The sequence below is a fragment of the Mustela nigripes genome, chromosome 2 (genome assembly GCF_022355385.1).
Source record: "Mustela nigripes isolate SB6536 chromosome 2, MUSNIG.SB6536, whole genome shotgun sequence".
Classification (NCBI taxonomy): Eukaryota; Metazoa; Chordata; class Mammalia; order Carnivora; family Mustelidae; genus Mustela; species Mustela nigripes.
The window spans coordinates 101,812,606-101,835,721 of NC_081558.1; the positions used below are offsets into that span (position 1 = coordinate 101,812,606).

Genomic DNA, 23,116 nt, shown 5'->3' on the forward strand with positions numbered 1-23,116 from the left:
ATCACAAGTAGGCAGGGAGGCAGGCAGAGAGAGAGGAAGGGAAGCAGACTCCCTGCTGGGCAGAGAGCCCGATGTGGGGCTGGATCTCAGGACCCTGAGATCATGACCTGAGCTGAAGGCAGAGGCTTAACCCACTGAGCCACCCAGGTGCCCCAGGAGTTGATTTTTTTTTTTCCCAGTGGGTTCTATGACCAGCATGGAGCCCAACATAAAGCTTGAACTCATAACCATGAGATAAGACCTGAGCTGAGATCAAGTGTCAGACGCTTAACCAAATGAGCCACCCAGGTGCCCCTTGTCCGTTTCTTGAATTCCTATTTATCCTTCAAAGTTCAACTCAGAAATAATCTTCTCAGTGAAGCTTTTCCAAAACCACTGTCCCCACCTCTAGAGATCAAAGTTTATCTATTGCTCCCCTAGGCAGCCATTGTACTTCTTTCTTCTGTTTAGCTCTTCCATTTTGTATCTTTTTTTTTTTTTTTTTTTAAAGAGAGAGAATATGCAAGCAGGGGAGGGGCTGAGGGAAAAGGAGAAAGAATTCTTTTTTTTTTTTTTTTTAAAGATTTTTATTTATTATTTATTTGACAGAGAGAGAAATCACAAGTAGGCGGAGAGTCAGGCAGAGAGAGAGAGAGAAGCAGGCTCCCGCTGAGCAAAGAGCCCGATGCGGGGCTCGATCCCAGGACACCGAGATCATGACCTGAGCCGAAGGCAGCGGCTTAATCCACTGAGCCACCCAGGCGCCCCAGGAGAAAGAATTCTAAGCAGGCTCCCTGCTCACCACAAAGCCTGTGTGGAGCTCAACCTCACAACCCTGATAATCATGACCTGAGCTGAAATCTAGAGTCAGATGCTTAACTGACTGAGCCACCCAGCCACCCAGGCACACTCCTCATTCAGTACCTTATTTATCTATTTTCTATTTCCCCTATTTGTCTGTGAGCTTTTTTTTTTTTTTTTTTTTAGATCTTTCTTTCTTTGAGAGAGAGAGCGAGAGAGTGAGAGAGCGCGAGCGCACATATGGCGAGGAAAAGGGAGAAACAGACTCCCTGTTGAGCAGAGAACCCAATGCAGGGCTCAATCCCAGAACCCTGGAATCATGACCCGAGCCAAAGGCAGAGGCTTTAACCCACCGAGCCACCTAGGCACCCCATCTGTGAACTTCTTAAAGGCAAGGTCCTCTTTTCATCTTTGCATCTCTAATGCATAGCAACTGGCAAATAGATGTTCTGATTATGAGATTGTGAAATCTCCATTAGCAGACCTGTTGCCAATTTGTGATTTATTTATACATATGATAAATATTAAAATAGGCTAAAAGTCTTATTCTTCATAAATATTTTTGTGATTCTTTTTGATTGTACCTTTAGAAATATCTGTATCAGTAAATTCCTTATACTTATAAACAAAACTAGCCATAACGTTATGCCTTTATTTTTCCTCCTTAATTATTTTCTCTCTTCTTTCCAATTCATTCTGACCCACCACCCCAGCTACTAATACTTGGTAATGCTTCCATGCTCCAACATTAATGAATCTTAAAAACATGCTCAACATTAATGAATCTTGAAAACATTCTCAGTGAAAAGAAACTGGCCACAATACTATGTATTGTACATATGCCATTTATATGTAATGTTCAGAATAGGAAAATTCTATAGAGAACTAAAGAATGATTTCCAGAGGCTGGAAGTTAGGAAGTAATGGGAAGTGACTGCGAATGGGATGGGACTCTTTTGGGAGGTGATGAAAATATTCTAAAATTTGTTGTGGTGATGGTTGCACTACTCTAAATACACCCCAAACCACTGAACTGTACAGTTTAAATGGGTGGATTATATGATCTCAATAGAACTGTTACTACAAAAAAGGAAAAAAAATCTTGTTTGCTTTTGCTACAGAGCTGAAAAGGGGTCAGAGATAGAATGTGCAAGTGTACAACAGAGATGACAAACAAGTTTATTTAGCAGACACTACTCACTAGGTTTAGTACGGCCTGTTGGGTGAGTGGATCTTTGACCATTAGTGCATGCTAAATAGCCAGTGTGTACCAGAGAGGAATGTGGAATAAGTAGGAAGTCACTCAGCTGATTTGTGACATGAATATATGAAGCAAAGTAATTTAAAGCACTGAAATTCCTCAATTCTAAGGCCAAAGAAATTTAAGTCGTTTAAGAGCCCATTCCACTAAGACTGGCTTCCTTTGCTCTATCCTTGGCTATTGTGACTGGCAACAATTATCGCCTACTTGGTTATTACTTGCCCTACTCCAACACTGATTGCTAAACTGGTGCTTACCATCATCTCCTTAACCTCAATTCTCTGAGAAGCATTCAGAAATTAACAATGGCCTGTTTTGTTTACTGCTGATTCACTTTCTGAGTATACTTGCTACAGTGTCCTCCAAAGATGTCTACATGTTATTCTCTAGAACCTATGACTATTGTACCTTACATGGCAAAAGGGCTTTGCAGATATGATTAAATTAAATGATTTTGAGGGAGCCTGGGTGGCTCAGTGGGTTAAGTCTCTGTCTTCAGCTCAGGTCATGATCTCAGGGTCCTGGAATCGAGCCCTGCATTGGGCTCTCTGCTCAGCAGAGAGCCTGCTTCCTCCTCTCCCTCTATCTGCTGCTCTGCCTACTTGTGATCTCTCTCTCTGTCAAATAAATAAAATCTTTTTAAAAAAATGATTTTGAAACAGGGTGATTATTCTGGATTATTCAGGTATGTTCAATGTAATCATCAGGGTCTCTGTAAGTGAATGAGAGAGGCAGAAAAGTCAGAATCAGAAGAGATGTGATGATAGAAGCAGTAATCAGAGTAATGTGATTGCTGGCTTGCACCATGAGCAAAGTAATGGGGGCAGCCTCTCAAAGATGGAAAAGACAATAAAATACAGATTCTCCCTTAGAACCTCCAGCCCTATCAACACTTTGATTTTAGCCCTTTGAAACCCATTTCAGACTTCTGACCTCCACAACTATAAGATAATATATCTGTACAGTTTTAGGCCACTAAATTTGTGGCAATGTGTTAAGCAGCAATAGAAAACTAATACACTTGTCCCTACCATCAATATCATCATCAATAACAGGTCCAAAGCATGTATCTCCTATTGGGGGAATCAAGTTGCTTTTACTGCTCAAGATAAAAGAGTACTGCTTTGGAACAAATGTTAATTGTGTCAGAGTAAAAATATTTTTCCCTTTGTACTACATGAAGCTCCAGAACTAAAAGTGGAAACCGCAGTTTGATCAATGGCTAATGGCCAATATAGGTAAAGAAAACACAGAAACATACAATCCTTTCACCGGAATTTTAAAACATGGACTTCATAATATTATATATCAATAATAACCTCAATTGTGTATGTGGTCTTTGACATGTTTTTTGGGGGAAGCTTAAAGAAGTGTACCAAAGCAAGACAGGATGAGCAGTTTGGAACAGCAAAGGTTTGGCAGTAGTTAGCAAATATGAGATAACGTCCCAGGGATAAAGGAACACAGGTAGGCAGTAACAGAAAAAGGCTCTCCTCTAAGATATAACCAGTAATAGAGTAAAGGAAGGATAGTGGAGGAAAAAAGACAGAAAACTAAACATTATGAGCTGACACTAAGATCAGATGGCTGCTCCAATTTCTCTATTCTATTAGTTTTAATTCGATCTTAAATATATATACAACTTCCAAATTTTTCTAATATTCTTTTTTTTCTAACATTCTTTTCCCAGTTTCAATGTAAAGTTCTTGCAACTGAGCAATGAGCTACAATTTGAAAAGAAAGCATAACATTTCCAGCAACTGTGAAATTATTCACACTTACTATTCATTCTTTCCATAATTTAAGAAGAGTTGTCATATTGATATCATCAATTTTTTATCAGTTTCTACCCTCCCCCTGCCAGGTTAAGTGTTCAACAAAGAAATCTTTTCCTTACAACTGCACAGCGTGGCATTTTTGAAGAAATTCCATCTTCTTCTGCTGCCCCGTTGGGTCCAGGTACCTCTTTTCTCCTCTTTCTTGTGTTCATTTTGGCTGAACTCTGTGCATCCATCTTCTTTTAACTGGTCATAGAAAGTGAAAAAGAATTTTTTTCTCATTCAAGTAGAGAAAAAGTCTGTCACCAGTATTTCAGAAATGTTAACAGAGATACACTCAGCAAAAGATCAATCCCATAGCACTCATTTCACAACATGAGCCAAATGCATCTGGCAAAAACAACAAAGCTTCAATAAACATGTGCCTCTAGTAGAAATACTGAAATGCCTCTCTGGAACAACAGCCACAATTAATCACCTGACCTTGGAAATTATTACCCTGACCAATGTAGCCTGTATACTAATTGCTAATTCCATATCCTGACTGAATGTAAAATTTCTAATAACTTGGAGAAAGTTAGTTATACAGATTTTTACCACCACCCCTTATAACATCCCTAGGACATCTGGAGACATAACAAGTACAAGGAAGTGTGAAAGGTATGCTTTTGATGCAGATGGGGGGAAAAAAGAGCTTTTTTAAAAAGAGACAACAATCACCAATTCCTGGCTTAACAAAGCTGGATTTTTCTAAAATTATAAATGCTCTGTAGGTTTCACAGACCACTCCACATGGTTAGAGCTATGAAAATTGTATAGTGTACTTTATCTTTTAAGTGTCCTTCCTCTTACTTTTCCAATACCCATTTTCCTTTCCTCTTTTAGAATCAGCACTGTAAGCTTGTTCAGAGTCCCCAACTATTAAACTATTAAAACCCCATCCAAGCTTCTCTTTGCCCCCAGTGTCTCACTTAGCAGAGAGAGCTTCTAGCAACTAGCTACCACAGAAAAGTTCTAAATATATGATGTGTCATGTTTAGATGTTGGCTTATGCTACCTCTCCTACACCCTGCAAGGGTATCTGCATTTTTCTTGGGTATCATAATTTGCACAAATAAGTTAATTTAATGATGATGTAATTTTAGGCATCAGCCATAAATTGGGGATAGAAGAACTTTAATGTTCAATTGCCATCTCTGCCAAGACATGATACCATGGAAGGTAGAAGATCCTTAGAGCAGAGATGAAAAACAAAACAAATGCCAGACAGAATGAGGACATTCTACTCCACCTCACTGCCTCTAATAACCTCTCTTGAATAAGATGTTCATCTAAACAACTACAATTGTGCTTTACTTTCTTTCCTCCAGCTAAAGTGGCAATGTGACAAGATCTACAGGAAACCTGACCTAATTCTTAGAGACTAAAGGTGACACCCATGAGTGCTGGCCAAGTATTAGGCTGACACGAAAAATGTCACAGTCTAAAGTGAAAGATGAACACCACCCAGAAACTTCCTTTCATCACAAACCCAAATTAAAACGGAATAAGGGTACTATACATTTAACAAGTTTTCTAGTGATGATGAGAGCTTTTCTTCATTATTAATTTTTCTTTCAAAATATCCAAAGGTTATACTATTTCCACCTCACTGGTCTGAGAGGCCTACTAAAAAAAGTAATCAGAAGTGCCGAGATGGTTCAGCCAGTTAAACAACTGCCTTTGGCTCAGGTCATGATCCCGGGGTCCTGGGATCAAGCCCCATGTCATCAGGATCCCTGCTCAGTGAGGAGCCCGCTCCCTCTGCCCCTCTGCTTGTGCTTGCTCTCTCTCTCTCAAATAAATCAATAAATAAAATCTTAAAAAAAAAAAAAAACTAAACTAAAAAACCCCACCTAATCAGTCCAATTAGCGACCATTTCTAATTTGCATATAACAGGACTTTGTTTAAGTACCTGTTAACTTCTCAGGGTAAGCAAATAAAATCCATTATAAGAAATGAAATCAGCAATCTTGTGTCAGGCAGTTGAAGGTCAGGTAGTCACTAGTACTGGGAACTTACTGTGTATAGGGTACTTTAACATATTTTTTGAAGTAAAAACTACTTTCTCAAGATGACTTCAATTCAACTGAAGAAACCACATGTTAATGATACAAAAATGCCCCTTGGAATTCTCAAACCACTGGGGGAAAGTTTGTTTAAAAACAGGATATTTACAGAGTTTCAAAGTATCTCCTGAAGGGTCCGTGGACAAAAGGACAAGACTGATACAAAGTGAAGGTCAAGCAAAGCTTTATTTCTCGCCAAGCATCGAGAACCAAACCCACCGGCTGGGGCCACCTCTTACAGAGAAGGCGACCCCTCCCTGCCTTACAGACTAACTTTTATAAAGCCCAGGCCATGTGGTTGAGCCTGGTCTCACACAGGAGGCCAATGAGATCGTAACACACAAAGAAAGCTGCACAGTCATGCTAGGTCACACACGGGTGGCCAACTGAATTACAATTCACCCTATAGTAGCTATTTGAACTAGCCTATCACCTTGGTCAGAATTGGCGCCCAAAAGGCGGGGCCCACATTCTTTGGTAGTCAGGGAGATAGTATGTGTGCTTTGCTGACTGGATGTCTCCACCTGGCCTGACTCATACTTGCATTCTGGGCTCTGTTATCTCTCCCTGACCTGACACATCCTGGTATATGGGCCCTTTTATCAGGGGCTGGTCGGCCATATTTTACCAGTTTCCCAGACCTGTTTCTAAGTGAGTTCCTCTGGGGGGCAGGGTCAATCTAAGTTCACTGAATATACAACAAAATGGCTGTTCTACTAAGGTGGGGCTGCTCCGGCTAAGTAGGCCCTTACATCTCCAAGTATATTAAGCAACCCTTATAGATTACTTATTAATTACAAAGGTAAAAGCGTTACTTTTAGAGTGAAAAAATCTCTTTGCTAAGTGATCCGAGTTAATTAACATCACCAATAATGCCTCCTGATTTGAGGCACTGAGGACATATTACCCCAAAAAGCATACCCTGTATGGGTTTATGAGGAACAAGCAAACAAACCTCAAAGGACATTCTGTAAAACAACAGGCCAGTTATTCTTCAAAAAATGTCCATCATGAAAAACAATGAAAGGCTGAGGAATTGTTCCAAAGAAAAGACAACTAAATTTCATTTCTAGATTGGGGGAGAAATTGTTATAAAGGATAGTTATTAAGACGATCATTATGGACATTGGGGAGGGTATGTGCTTTGGTGAGTGCTGTGAAGTGTGTAAACCTGGCGATTCACAGACCTGTACCCCTGGGGATAAAAATACATGTTTATAAAAAATAAAAAATTTAAAAAATAATAAAATAAAAATAAATAAAAATTAAAAAAAAAAAAAAGACGATCAGTAGGGGCGCCTGGGAGGCTCAGTGGGTTAAGCCTCTGCCTTCGGTTCAGGTCATGATCCCAGGGTCCCGGGATCAAGCCCCGCATCGGGCTCTCTGCTCAGCGGCGAGCCTGCTTGTCCCCTCTCTCTCTGCCTGCCTCTCTGCCTACTTGTGATCTCTGTCTGTCAAATAAATAAATAAAATCTTTAAAAAAAAAAAAGATGATCAGTAAAATTTGAATACGGACTGTGTAACAAATCATAATACACATCAATGTTAAAATACAGTTGATAATTACACTGTGTTATGTAACAGACTTTCCTTGTTTTTAGGAGAAAAAGCTGAAGTACCTGGGGGAAAAGGGTCATGATTTCTGCAACTAACCCTCAGCAGAAGCAGAAGAAGAAGTAGCAGAAGCAGGATAAGAAGAAGTAGTAGTAGAAGCAGAAGTAGTAGTAGAAGCAGCAGAATCAGAAGAAACAGCAGAAGCAGCAGCAGAAGAAGCAGCAAAAGAAGAAGCAGAAGCAGCAGAAGAAGAAAAAAAGAAGAGAAGCAGAAGAAGGAGGAGGAGAAGAAGAAAAAGAAACAGCAGAAGAAAAAAAAGGAGAAGCAGAAGCGGAAGAGAAAGGAGGAGGAAAAGCAGAAGTAGAAGCAGAAGAAAAAGAAGGAGAAGCACAAGAAGCAGAAGCAGCAAAAGAAAAAGGAGAAGAAGCAGAAGATGCAGCAGAAGCAGAAGCAGGAGAAGCAGAAGAAACAGAAGCAGAAGCAGCAGCAGCAGACGAAAGGAGAAGAGGATGAGAAGGAGGGGGAGAAAAAAGAAGAAAATTGTGTATACTACCTTACATTTTAAAAAATCAATGGTAAAGTAGGGGCGCCTGGGTGGCTCTCAGATAAGCATCCAACTTTTGATTCCAGCTCAGGCCATGATTTCACAGGCCTTGGGATTGAGCCCCAATCTCAGGCTCCACGCTCAATAGGGGATTTGCTTGAAGATTCTCTCCCTCTGTCCCTACCCCGACTGGTGCACTCTCAAATAAATAAACATTTTTTTTAATTAAAGCAAATAGGCCAAAATGTTACCAATCTATAAAACTAGACGGGGCATAAAGGAGTTAATTTTAATATTCTTATAATTCTATAGACTTTACATTTTTTCAAATAAAAAGTTCAATTTTTAAAACATTTTTTAACAGGGACACCTAGGTGGCTCAGTCACTTAAGCGTCTGCCTTCGGCTCAGGTCATGATCCCAGGGTCCTGGGATCGAGTCCACATCAGACTCCTTGCTCAGTAGGGAGCCTGCTTCTCCTTCTGTCTGCTGCTCCCCCTGCTTGCGCATGCACTTCTCTGACAGATAAAATCTTTAAAAAAAATTTTTAAATGTTCTGTAACAATTTTCCACTCATATAAGTCTCATATAAGACTGTCTTTCAGGTTCTCTAGAAATTGATTCCTTCTCTTTCCTAACTTTTTGAATTAGTATCAATGATACAAATATTCCAAGATGTATATGTTTTAGTAATCTAATCTAATCTAGTTTAGATTACTAAAACATAACAGCAACAGTCATAATAATGGCTCTCTTTTTTTGAATACTTACTATGTGCCAGGCACTATGCTAGGTACTTTATGCATTACTCTCATTTAACGTATATGACACGAGATACAGGTACTATTAGCCCCAACCTACAAATGAGAAAATTAAGGAACAGGGAAGCTAAGTAACCTATCCAAGAGATCACAAAGCTAGGCGTGGGAAGAGAGAGCCAGGATTTAAATCCAGACTTGTCTAATTCCAAAGTCGCTACCACTATATTCTTCTGTCTCCCGGAAGTCCAAGATTTTTAAAAAAGAAGCTGTCTCATCAATACTGCTACTTCTGTCAAGAACATTCTCTCTATAGCATGGGTCCCTTAAGTTCTTGCAGACTTAAGTCCTAACTGCACAGTAGAAGAAAAGGTCACAGTACTTAAAAGTAAACAAGGTCTCAGGACCAATTGAAAAGAACTGATGTGGCTATTGGTCTCATTCAGAGTCAGCCCAATCTGTCAGCTGTACAGATGTGTAGATCTTTCCTATTGGATAGTTTTGCTAGGATTTTCTTGTAAACTTTCAACTTAAGCAATAAAGACTTCTTTAATCTCAAGACACCTGGGTGGTTCAGTTGGTTGGGTATCTGCCTTCAGCTCAGGTCGTGATCCTGGGGTCCTGGGATCAAGCCCTGTGTTGGGCTCGCTGCTTGGTGGTGAGCCACTTTCTTCTTCTCCCTCTGCCGGACACTCTGCTTATTTGTGTTCTCTCAGTCAAATAAATAAATAAATAAAATCTTAAAATAAAAGAATTCTTTCATCTCTGTTCCTCCCTCTTCTGACATTACAAATAGGTGTCATTGTAAAAGCACCTGTACTTTCCATCCATGATACAAAACAGTTTTAAGGGTACCATAAATAAATAAATAAATGTTATATTGGATTTCAACAATTATTTTCTATAACTTCAAGTTAAAATTCCTTAATGTTTAATAGAAAAATACTTAACACATCCAAAGACATGTTTATATGAATTTCTTCAGAAGTCTTTGCACTTTGTCAGGGGTGGGAGAGTGGAAAGGTATATGTCCATTAATATTTTTATAGCTTTACTGAAGTATAATTGAGACAATAAACTGTATTTAAAGTATATGATTTAATGAGTTTTAACATATCTATACATCTGTGAATCATAAAAATTAAGATAATCAACATTACTACCACCCTCAAGTTTCCTCATACCACATTAGAATCCATCCCTCCCTCCCCGACTTCAACTTTGCTTTGTTTTTTTTGTCTGTTTGTTTTTTATACTGTGGCAAAATATATGTAACATGAGATTTGCTTTGCTTTCTAACTGCTTACTTCTTAAAGTACTGAACCATCTTTTTTTTTTTTTTAATATTTTATTTATTTATTTGACAGAGAGATCACAAGGAGGCAGAGAGGCAGGCAGAGAGAGAGAGAGGAGGAAGCAGGCTCCTGGCTGAGCAGAGAGCCCGATGTGGGGCTTGATCCCAGGACCCTGAGACCATGACCTGAGCTGAAGGCAGAGGCTTTAACCCACTGAGCCACCCAGGTGCCCCAGTACTGAACCATCTTGTCATATGATTCAACTTAACTAGACAAACACATGATGGATATTATCATACTATAAAGAAGCAAAGGCTCGCCTTCTAAGAGTTAAAATACTGCCAGTGTGGTTTAAATATATTTAAACCAAATTGGTACCGGGGTAATTGGACCTTGTGATACCCATTCTATTTCACTAGATTAAAAAGTCATACAAAAAATATAAAATATCACAATGAGGACTCAAGAGAAAGGATTTGTATGATTAGCTTATTAAAGCTAAAGTAAAATTCACAAACATGGAAGGGATCAAGTGGTTACTGTGGTTATAGTGGTTACTGTTGTTATAAACATGTTATAAAGCCCTTTGGTAAATAACAGTAATACTAGTATATTTTACCTGTATTTCAATTGAGTACATATAACAAAATCTCTCCATCTGCCTTATATAGGCACCATTAATCAAATGTCTAAGGCAGTGTTTCTCAGTATTTTTTATCCATGCTCTATTTTAAGAAATACAGAAATTTTAACCTCACTCCATCAGCATAGTGTAATGATGTTAAGAGTTCAGGCCCTAAAATCAGATTACCCAAGTATGAATCCCTTCTCTACTACCTACCAGCCATAAGAACTTGGACAAATTCCTTAATTGCCAGAGTTGCATCATCCAGTAAATGAGATTCAAATGGAGTGATCCATGTAAGCCTTAGTTCAGTGCCAGGCACAAAGTAAGTACTTGTAAGCATTAGCTGCTATATTATTTAGTAGTAGTCGTTGTCATCATCTGCCTTAAAGTTTGCCTTCGTGTGTATCCCCTATATCCAAAAAGAGTTTGTCAAGTTTCCCCCCTAGGATTACTATTATGAAAAGTATACTTTTAAAAAAAAGATTTTTTTTTAAAGATTTTTCTTTCTTTATTCGACAAAGATCACAAGTAGGCAGAGGGAAGCAGGCTCCCTGCTGAGCAGAGAGCCCGATGTGGGGCTCCATCCCAGGACACTGAGATCATGACCCGAGCTGAAGGCAGAGGCTTAACCACACTGAGCCAACCAGGCACCCCTCAAAAGATTTTATTTATATATTTAAGAAAGAGAGAGAGGGGGTTAGGGGAAGGGCAGAGGGAGAATCTGACTCACCACTAAGCAGGGAGCCTTCTACCTTTCATGGTGTCGTGTCCTGACAGAGATGGCAATTGATCATTAAAACTGAGGCACAGATGATAAGGCTACACAGCTATTAAGTAGTGAAGCTGGGAATCAAATTCAGTCAACTTGGCTGCAGACTACAAACTCCTAACCACTATAACATATAATACGAAACAATACCATACTATTACAAGAAGATACCTGGTAACTATCTCTAAATATTTGAATGCCTGTCATGTTGGATAAAGCAAACATTCAGACAACAAAAAATGGATCACTGGATGGTAGAGGAAGAGTTATGAATGTTAACTGAACTTAATAAAAACCTTTTTAGGAATAAGAGTTATGCGAAACAGGACTGGGTCACCTCAAGAGGCATTTCACTTTGGCACACCAGGACATTCAAGCAGAGGTTGTATAGAAAGATACTTATTCATTTTGTTGGTCATTATCCTGTTAAAGTCCATCATGGTTCATCTTTTTGCTTATTCCAATCTGTTAAAATAATTTCAAATCTTGAATGCCATCTATAATATTTGCTATTTACCATAATTTTATGAAGTCTATAATCCATCTCCATCCAGGTAACTGCTGAAAATACTAACCAGGGTATGTCACCATACACCAACATGACCTACCACTAGATTCCTCCGCCCTGCTCGCACTCGATCTCACACGATCCTTCTCTCTCAAATAAAGTCTTACGGGGGAAAAAAACCAACAACCCAGAATAGAGAATATATTTAAATATCTTAATGATTAGCATTCAATCAGATGTAAATCTGTTTTATTGCATTATCACAAAACCCACATTTCTCTATCACAATACCAAAGATTATGATAATAGTGATGATAATAATTATAGCTAACATTTATTTAGCACACTTCCTACATGCCAGGAAGTTTTAACCTTTGCATATGTTAAATAACTTAGTCCTCACAAAATCCTATAAGTTAATACTATTATCCCTATTTTGAAGATGAGGAAGTTGAGGCACCGCTAAGTTAAATGACCAAGGTCACCTAGGACAGGGCAAAAACAGTATTTGAACCTAGGCATTTTGATTCTAGGGTCTGTGGACTTAACAGCACCACTATGCTGCCTAGTATATAAAATGGTCATACAAGAATTTAATCAGAACCATGTATTACACTGTCAGGAATTTAATTTTCACCTTCTCACTGGGCCTATCAACAGCAAAATACTCAAGAACTCTAGGAGACTTATTTTGGTTTGGGCCAGAGTAGAAGAGCAGAAAGGACACTAGACTACGAATCATATCATATAAACTGGGATTTAATTCTAGCTCTTCCAGTACCTTAACTCTAGGTAAGAGTTTATCTATGTGATTAGGGAAGGCTCTAATAAAATATACTTAATTTCTAAATCATGCTAAGGATCAAATGAGAAATTACACTATAAATTCCCTTATGTAGCAGATATTTGTTGTTTGTCTTCCCACTGTTCAATCCTCCTGCTCTGAAAAGAGCCCATTTTTATTTATGGGCTCACTTTCATTTGGTCTATTTGGTAAGCTTCAACCTCAAATCTCATCAGATCACATGTATGAAACTTTAACCGATCAGCATATCACCTTCTCCTGGCCACAGATTGGAGAAGGGAGGGAAAATGGACAGTAATAGGTGACCTAAGTCAGTTGAATCAGAGTACTTTTCAGAACTCACCAGATGGAAATGCTTGGATGAAGATTATCACCTCTCCTTGGGGACCTGAACCTAGAGAGACATGGCTTTGGGAAGCATCCTGTGACAATCTAGTGGCGATCCTACCACCAGGAGGAGAGACTTTTTTGAAAGCACTGACACACAGAAAGCAAGCAGATTATGGGGAGAATTTAGATCCTTGTCTAACTGTGCCAACCAATACATTCATTCCCCTTTTTGCTTAAATTAGTTAAACTGGGTTTCTCATCACTTAACCACAAAAATCACAGTTGGTGCATTTAGTATTTAGCAACGAGCTCTGGCACATAGTAGGCATACTCAATTACTATTTGAATAAATATACTAAGTATAGAAAACCACTTTTGAAATTTTGAAAAGCACTTATAAATTACTGTTTTCTTTTGATGGAAAGGAGTCAAGCTCTTGTCAGTTTATAAGTGTATCAAAGATGGCACAACAAAGCTCCCACCTGGTTAAAAGTGTTTTTCCTTATCTGGTTACACCATTCCTTATCTGCTTAGATACAGTTCTTCTATTTTCTAAAGATGACTTTTGTATATTACACTGTATTTTACATTACACTTTAAACTGAACATTACACATTAGACTGAAACTCAGGTCTTAAGATCCCATGGATTTGAAACAAATATACCGAATACATTTGGTATTTAATGTAAAACATTTCTGTATCTTATCCACTTTCTAAGGAAATGGAGAACACCAAGATCACATTTTTCAATAATAACTCTAAAAGAATTTTGAAATCATAATAAGATTAACTCTCATGCCTTTTTTCCTCTAAAACTACTATTATTTTTTAAACTTTGACTCTACAGATCACCAAAGAGACAATTTTCCACTGGCTCTCTCTCTTTTTTTTTTTTTTTTTTTTTTTTTAGGTTTTATTCATTTGACAGAGATCACAAGTAGGCAGAGAGACAGAGAGGGGTTGGGGGACGGAAAGCAGGCTCCCTGCTGAGCAGAAAGCCCGATGCAGGGCTCTATCCCAGGACCCTGGGATTGTGACCTGAGCCGAAGGCAGAGGCTTTAACCCACTGAGCCACCCAGGCGCCCCACTGGATCTCTCTTAGACCAACCCCATGTTTCCTCACATCTACTAACTTACACACCATGAAAGCATATAGAATAATTTAACTATTAGTGCATTACTGGAAAAAATGACCAGTTCCCCAGAAGTTACAAAAGATGCCTGACATACCCCGTTTGCCACTGAGAAAAGGTATGTGGGAGGATGAGAGCATACTCAGAATAGTAAATACATGTTGGCTTTTAGTTCGCTATACTGAAACTTTGCTATTCCTAAAACCAGATCACCTTTACAACATTCACAACTGCCCTGTTCCTCCAACAATGAGGAACAATACTTCCCAAATGCTCCGTTTATCATAACTATACCTCTGTAATCAACCAACACCATTAAGTAAAAGTACAGTGGTTTCCCTGGGAAAGGGGGTAGCTTTAAACATCTACATTCAAGCAAGGAAAAAAAACCAAACACATACATGGCTGCCTTAACATAACAGGCTGTCCAGAAGGTGATAAGGTTGAAAAAAGACGGTACCTCTTCAGAACCAATATAGTGTAAGATCAGAATGGGGATGGGGAGTGGAGAATTACCTAATACTCTATAGGTGGATCCTGGCTTCCAGCCATAGCATCCGTATTAATTAAGCTAGGAAAAGTCAGAATGAAAGTAGTTGGAGACAGGATACAGAGCCTCTATCTTCAACTCATTAGGGTGTGCCAAGGCTTCCTATTTCCTTAGCAGTTTATCCTACAAAAAAGTTTCTTTGTAAAATGAAATTATAACAAAAGAGAGCTAAAGGGAGCTGATAGCATGTGTAAGGCCTGATCTAACATTGGTACCTTTACAGTCCCTAGTAACCTATCTTTAGTCAAAATCCCCACTAATGCACAAATCTAAATATAGACACAACAGCCACTACCACCAGACCACCACCATGCCTATTAAGCAAATTAGGGTCTTTAAATTGCTTTCAAAATACAGAATGTCGTATCTGTGCCTGTGATTTTTACTCAGATTCACAAAATCTGGCTCCATTTCTGCTGACTCACCTCCCAGAACACACTGCTTGCCTTGTTCTTCAATGCTTCGATAAATGCCTGCTTGGATGCATCAATTTTGCTACTAAGAAAGTACAGCGAAGTGAAAATGTGTGTGAGGTGGGAAGGGTGGCAGTGAGAAGATAACTGAGGATAAACCTAGTAAAGTATTTTTCCAATCTATGTGTCCTAACGGAGACAAAATCTGGGTACTGGTATGCATACACTTGTGTTTTAAAGATGACAATCTCCTGTAACTGTAGTTTTAAGGACTCCCACCCCCACCCCTTCTATTCTACTTCCTTATTACTAAGAGATCTAGTAAGCATCTCAGGGTGACAAGATGCTTCCTAACCTATGCAACAAATTAAGTAATAGCAAACTGCAAGCACATACATTCTTCAAGTTTCAAAAACTGAATTCAAATTTGACAGAGTACTACAGGGAAATATCTGCAAAAAGAGGAGACATGAATTTTTCCTTTGCATTCTATTCCTGCTTCTCCCGTCTCTGGGACATTGTCTTCCTCAGTAAAACCATACGCTCAGTAACTTCCTATTGGCATACCAATGTCCAGTTCCAAAGCTGAGTGAGCAAGCATACTTTATACTTGGGATCTTTACCTGTTTCCACCACTGTGGAGCTTAATAAAGTGGTGCTCTTAAGAGGCAAGTTCTGTGGGGCTAATAATACATTATATGTTTAAAAAAAAAAAAAGAGGCAAGCTCTGTGAACTTCTAGGTCAAAGTGCATCTAATACTCTTGGCATTAATCATGTAATCTGCTATATACTCAGGCCTTTCCAAAGAGAAGAATGCAGTCATGTCATCCCTGTGCAAAGACCTTTGAAGCTGGAGGGAAGATATATTTAACCCACAGTGGAGAGGAGGGACTGGGTTCAAGAACCAGCAGACCTCACAGGCCAAAATTGGCCCACTGACTGCTTTTGAAATTAAAGTTTTACTGGAACACAACTATGCTCATTCACTGATGTACTGTCTATGGCTGCTTTTGTGCTATAACTGCACAGCTGAGTAGTTGGCAACAGACACTGTATGACTTGTAAAGTTCAATATTTACTATCCAATATTTACTATCTGGTCCTTTTGAAAAAAAGTTTGCCAAGTTTGCCAAGAAAGTTGCCATCTCTTATACTAAATGAAGAAAGAACCAGTTTTATCATTAATTAGATAGCAAATCCTACCTAGATTATGCAAACAGTAAAGTAGAAGTCAGTGCGAGGAATATGATTTCAAGAAATTATACTGTAACTTTCTGATATAGGACTACTGCAGTTTATGTCACTAATCTGTATATATTACCACACTATATAGAATAAGTCATAAGTATGCCTGATTTGGGAAATTCTAAATGATAAGGTAAAGACCACAATATAACCACATTAACAGACTAGTTTTAAACCAGAGCTCAATGTTATGCCTCAATATTTGAGGCTACTAAATTGCCACATCTAAGATCTTAGTTTTGAACTTGATCTCTTCCCTCTAATTTCTCCAGAGAAACCTTTATTCAACAGACACTGAGTGGGCACTTACACTGTGCCAGACCCTCGGTTCACCATAGAACAAAATAAAGGTTGTATTTGGGCCTCACCACACAACAGAATATTTCAGGAAAGAGACTATCCTAAAAACCACAAGGGACACTTGTACTAATTTTTATGGTTGAATAATTTTGCTCTCCCACCATTCCACTACAAAATTCAGTGAGTAAACACTGTGTTTAGATTCTGCTTTTCCTAGAGTGGGTTATGGAATTCGTATATCTAAGACAGGGTCTATGACAGATTCAGGGAAGTCTGGAATTTGGACAAAAAAAAATTATATCTTCATTTTTACTAACCTCTGGTAAATTCACAATTTCCTTCAATTATGAACATATGGTACAACAGTAATAGATTGTCAATAATAGAAATCTTAGATCCTTTCAGATAACATCACACTTATTAAAAATATCTTGAAACACTATTTAAACATATGATCATTTTTAAATATTATGGCTATAAGATCCACTAATAATAAACATTATTTATGATGTTAATAAAAATCATATATAGTATTATATTACACATTTTTTTATATATATATATTTTTAAGTAGGCCTCACACTGAGCATGGAGCACAACTTGGGGCTTGAACTCACAATCCTGAGATCAAGAGTTAGATACTCAAATGACTGAGCCACCCAGGAGTCTCTCATATCACACATTTCAAAAGCATTTTGGTAACTTTATTTCAACATAGTTTCCTTTTTGTTTTATGTATTTAATTCTTTGCTTGGGATAATAATATTATTCCAAAAGGGAATCCACAAGGTTCCACCATATTGCCAAAGGGGCCCTTGGCACAAAAAAAGATTAAGATTTCTACTCTAGGGCCAAAAAATAAACAAAGATAATCACACCTAGGATAATTTCCTTTAAATTAAAATAAGAAAATCTACTTAAAAAACAAAACAAAAAACCTATTTTCTGTTAAGTGCCACACACCCATTTTGTTCTTTAGCATAGAGCAAAGACCATATGTCACTATATTTTTTACCGGCCTTCACTTCAAAATTGATTTGCAAATAGTTGTGAGTGTGATATAACAGCCTGGCAGACCCAGGGGATCCCTCGCTCATTGGCAGTCATTCTAGGACAAATAAAGAAAGCTTCAAACTAATGTAACTTTTAACAATAGAGTTATCAAAAGAAAGGGAAAAAAAGACAAAACAAAAACCAAAAAAGTCCAGGTATATATCTACCTACTAATTTGGTTTGCAAATAGTAAAATACAAGCAATTAAATTATTTATATTAATGAAGTAATGTATGTAAACAAACATAGTGCCAAATATTTTTTAGAGACTCACAAACAGTTCTTTTTTTTTTTTCTTCTTGAAGTGGAGCTATGGCACATACTGCAAAATAGAGTACGTAAAAATGTGTATATTCCCTGAATTTCTTGTCTGAATTATAGAAGAGGGAGCTCTCTAACGGTAGAAAAATTCAAAAGATCTGACTTCAGATCAGTTATGCAAACACATGAAAAGTAAAGCATAAGAAAATTATAATTATTACTATTTTGTCATTACTCAACATTAATAACAATAGCAAATTATTATGCTTGCTTTTTCTATAAATATTTTTTAAATCAATTTTTATCAGCATTTATAACATGGAAAAGTTATTTAGCTCCCTCAGAGAATCATGTCTAACCTATAGGTCAGACAGCTCCATAGGGGAATCATGAATGGGGTCAGGTGGTTTACAAACTCCATGAGACTATATACAAAATTTGGTGAGGATGCCTATGTTTCTGATGATTAAAAACTGTTTAAGCAGAAAAATAGTTACCACTGCCATAGTCAGAAAAGCTAAAACAAGAGAAAGCAAACAGTTCTTCCCTTAGTCACAGAGTGAGTTAGTGTTAACATCAGATAAGTAACCTGGGATTTCTAAATCTAAGACTCTGACTAGATTATTCACCCTAAGGGATCACATATCCACAGACAGGGACCCCAAGAAAAACAAAACCTCACCTATTTATGGGAAGAAAAATCGTAGGCTAAGAAAGGAATAAAGTTCATTCTTTATCAATCAGGCCATTACACTGGTTTTTGAAGGGAATTTGCAAAGCAGTGTAGGTCAAAAGAATCCTTTCATTCAACAAACACAAAGGACCCCAGAGGCAGTGATGCAGTCTCCAAGCCTAAATGTCTTCTAAGTCAGTTATCTTGAAGCATATACAACTGACCTTTGAACAACACAGAGGTTAGGGGCACTGTTCCCCAACACACACACTTGAAAATCTGCTTATAACTTTTGACCCTTCAAAAGAAGCCTACTGCTGACTGGAAGACTTACCAATAACACTGATGGTTGATTAACATATTTTGTATATTATTTACCATATTCTGACAAGGAATACAAGGAAGCTAAAAAAAAGAAAATGTTATTAAGAAAATCATAAGGGGGCTGAGGGGCCTGGGTGGCTCCATCGGTTAAGTGTTTGCCTTTGGCTCAGGTCATGGTCCCTGGGTCCTAAGATCAAGCCCCACATTGGGCTCCCTCCTCAGCAAGGAGTCTGCTTCTTCCTCTTCTCCTCCTCTTGCGTGTGATCTCTCACTCTCTCAAATAAATCAATAAACAAAATCTTTTTTTTTTTTTATGAAAATCAATTAAGCATCTGAATCTTGATTTTGGCTCAGGTCATGTTCTCAGGATTGTAAGATGAAGTCCTGTTTCAGCTCCAAGCTAAGTGTGGAGCCTGTTTAAGATTCTTTCTCTCCCTCTGCCCCTCCCCTTTTTCTCTCTTGAAAAAAAAAAAAAAAAGAAAGAAAATCATAGGAAAGAAAAAATACATTTATAGTATATATTGTATTTATCAGAAAAAAAAATTCACGTGTATGTGAACCCATGCAGCTCAAACATGTGTTGCTCAAGGGTCAACCGTATTCTGTTACAGAAGTAGTTCCTTTCAGTTATGTATAAGTGTAAGCCAAGTAAACATCTAATGTTTTAGAAAAAGGTGTAACTAGCCATTTTTTGACTAAACAAAGCCTCTCCCCCATCATTCACAACTCAATACCATACCATTCAAGAAACTTTCTGAACTACCTTTCTCTATCACAAAGTATATGTGTGTAGGAGGTGAGGGTCCCTATTACGTTATCAGATAATTGCAGCATCAGATAGGCTAAAATTACCTCAAACTTCGATTTTTTAAAAAATATTTTATTTATTTATTTGACAGATCACAAGTAGGCAGAGAGGTGGGGGGGGGGGGGGGAAGCAGACTCCCTGCTGAGCAGAGAGCCCGATGCGGGGGCTCGATCCCAGGACTCTGGGATCATGACCTGAGCCGAAGACAGAGGCTTTAACCCACTGAGCCACCCAGGCGCCCCTCAAACTTCTTCTATTAAATATTGTTTAAAAAAAATCACTGGGTGTACAATCAGTAGCACCTTCTACAAAAGTTTGTAGAGAGGAGATAGTGAAACTCACTTTAGTTCATTTCATCTGCATTGCTAACAGCCCTCAGGAATGGGGATCAGTAGGGGATAAAACCACCAGCTAAAACATCATCTGAATTTACTCACAGCATGGTATTATTCCTAGTTTGCCAGTGTTGGCCTCTGGTACATAAATCATGGAGCTGGACAGCTAAATACACCAAAGCCTCTCCCATATGGTATTCTAGTCACCACTGTTGACTTTCCTAGCATCATCCTTTCTTCCACATTATGGTCACCATCTGCTTACTACTGATTATTGCACCAATTCCATTCTCAACTAATATCTTTTTACCAGCAATTCATGGTGCTTACAGAATCACTAAATATAAAGATTGAAAAGAACCCTGAAGTCCGTATTGGCAGAATGTTCTCTGTCTCTATCTTCAGTTCCCTTAAGTCTTGTTCCTACCCTCCTCAAAGCTTCCCCTTTCTCAATGTCTATTCCTAGCAGTTTTTCCTATCACAAACACCTATATCCTCATTGCTTCTATAAATATCACTGTCCCTATTTCAATATGTTAAGTTCTGGTTCTACAACTGAGATCTTGAGTTTCAATCTTCAGTCATAACCAGTCACCTCAATTATATTTGGGAAGCCTTCTCCAATTAAGTCAATCTGATGGAACCTATCCCCCTTCACCCCTGCCCCAGTGGTAGGGCCAGTCTTTGAACTTCTAAACAGTCCCCTAAACAAAGAATCATGGCATTTTAGACCTGAAAGAAAACTCAGAAATAAACTGAGTTTAAACATTTTTACTACATTTCATACATTTTAGGATATATGAATTCAATTTTACATCACCATCACATACATAACTGAAACAAGTTTCATGAAAAAATACTATGTGAACACACTGAAAATTTCTATTATATTTCATTAAAAGAAATTCAGGTGCTATCCACTAAACGGATTTCATAACCCAATAATAGCATGGAACCCCTAGTCTAGTAAACATTAGTCCTAACTTCCCATTCACTAAAGACGACCCTGGAGCTGATAGGATGCCTGGATGTCTCAGGCCTTATGAGTCTGCGTTCGGCTCAGGTCATGATCCCGGGGTCCTCGGATCGAGCCCCAAGTCAGGTTCCCTGCTCAGCAGGAACCTTGATGCTCCTTCTCCCTCTTGTGCTCCCTCTCCCAATGACACTATCAAGTAAATAAATAAAATCTTTTAAAAAGAAAGAAAGAAAGAAACTGGAGCTGGGCTTTGAGGTAAGCTTTCCAGCCACAAGACGTTTGTCCATAAAGTTAAACTCAGGTCTGATAAGTGCCACCCAGACTCGCGTTCTTTATACTACACACCTTCTGCTCAGTCATGACCGCTCAACCACACCCTGTGCCCAACACAACCCTGCAGTACCATGCCCAGGCACCGAGCCCACACTGTTGTCCAAGTCAGCCCCTCAAAGTTACTGCTCCTGAGTCAAAGATCCGCCCCCCCTCCCCGCCCCCGGCCGCTGCTTCAGGTTCCCTTAGATCGGATTCCCTGCACAGTCACTATCCCTCCACCCGGAGTCTCCTCCGGGGCATTGTCTCAGACTTTCCTCATAGTCCTCTCGCAGCCTCCGCCTCGTGCTCTCCGAGGTCAGAGTCCCTTAGCATTCACCGCTCCTGGGTCGCACACTCCTCGCAAGCTGCTACCTCTCGGTCACAGTCCCCTCGCTGTCACTGCCCAGGGTCACAGCAGCCTCGTAACCCCGCTTCGCACTCCCCTCGCTGTCACTGACCCAGTCTTCAGTCAGTCTCCTGGCGGTCCTAGCCACACAGCGTGTCCTCTCAGAGACAGCCGCGAGGAGATGCACACACCGGATCCTCACCTGCAGCTCACGCTCCGCGGGCCCGAGTCCCGGCAGCTTTCTCCCGGGCGCCGCGTCACGGACAAGGGAAGTTGAAGAGGTTGCGGGGAGACGCCCGGGAAAAGGCAGCTGACGGAACAGCGGCCCGGAAGTCCCGCCTACTACCCGCCTTCTTGTCAATCCGACTACGACATTTCCCTGAAAACCATGACCCCTGACTCAGTAGTTCCGCCCTCCAAAGGGATGGCGTGGCTGAATAGAGAACGCCGGACACAGGAGATGATGTGGCTAACGGCCAGTCGCCATGCGGAACTGGAGTTTGGGGTGAAGACGCCTCCTCGTGGGGAGTTACGGCCGTGGACTGTCGCGCGTGCTCGCTGCCAGTCGGGAAGGACCTGGCCTCTCCGGCCTTTCCGCCCCGTCCCGGGCGTGTGGCGCAGGGCAGGTGGCCGTGACGCCTTCCGCCGGAGACCCCTCGGCCCGCTGCTGCTTCACCCTAGCGCCAACTTTGCCCTACTTGGTCACGAAGGTTGAATTCCTGTCCGTCCGCCCAGCCCTGTGGTGACCTGTAGCCTGTCCCAAACCCTCGTTTCCGTTATTTCTGACCCAGGCTTGCTCACCGAAAAGTGATTATCAGCCGAGGTCTATTTGAGCAGGAGCGGAATCAAGGGAGGCCGGCTGGTAGGAAACCACATGTAGTAGGGTATCTGGTAGAGAAAAGTTTTCCTTTGCTAGAATGAACCGTTGGAGGGGTCACTTTTGATTCCACAGATGCAAGACAAGCAAATACCCAATGTTAAGGGAGAAGAATGTAAAATAACTTTAAATATATTTATTATTGGTTGTTTTTTTTTTGTCTACATGCTTGACTTGAAAGTGGCTGAGAAGAAAAGTGGGTGGATACACTCAGGACTGTGCTGAGGAGCCCCCAGGGAGAAACAGGATTTAAATTATAACCCTTTCTCTTTTGAATTTCAAATAGTTACTTGAACGTGGCTTGGAAACTAAGGTGCTCCCAATAAGGGCTGCTAGCTGGGGAAGACGCCAGGGGCTACAACGGGGAACATCACTATAAAGAGAGGGGG

The 23,116-nt window shown here is 39.6% G+C and overlaps 1 protein-coding gene across 2 annotated transcripts in view; it reads right to left on the reverse strand.

Moving 5' to 3' along the window:
* The window catches only part of PCYT1A (phosphate cytidylyltransferase 1A, choline), a 46,763-nt gene extending 24,556 nt beyond the window's left edge, over positions 1–22,207 (reverse strand). Inside the window, exons 1-2 of one of the 2 annotated variants that reach the window (XM_059391182.1) lie at positions 22,053–22,207; positions 3,939–4,065 (exon numbers count right to left, since the gene is read on the reverse strand). In XM_059391182.1, the coding sequence (XP_059247165.1) occupies positions 3,939–4,055 (117 nt within the window). In that variant the 5' untranslated portion in view covers positions 4,056–4,065; positions 22,053–22,207. The other variant, XM_059391183.1, reaches the window with a different exon arrangement.
* Between the last annotated feature and the right edge of the window lie 909 nt (positions 22,208–23,116).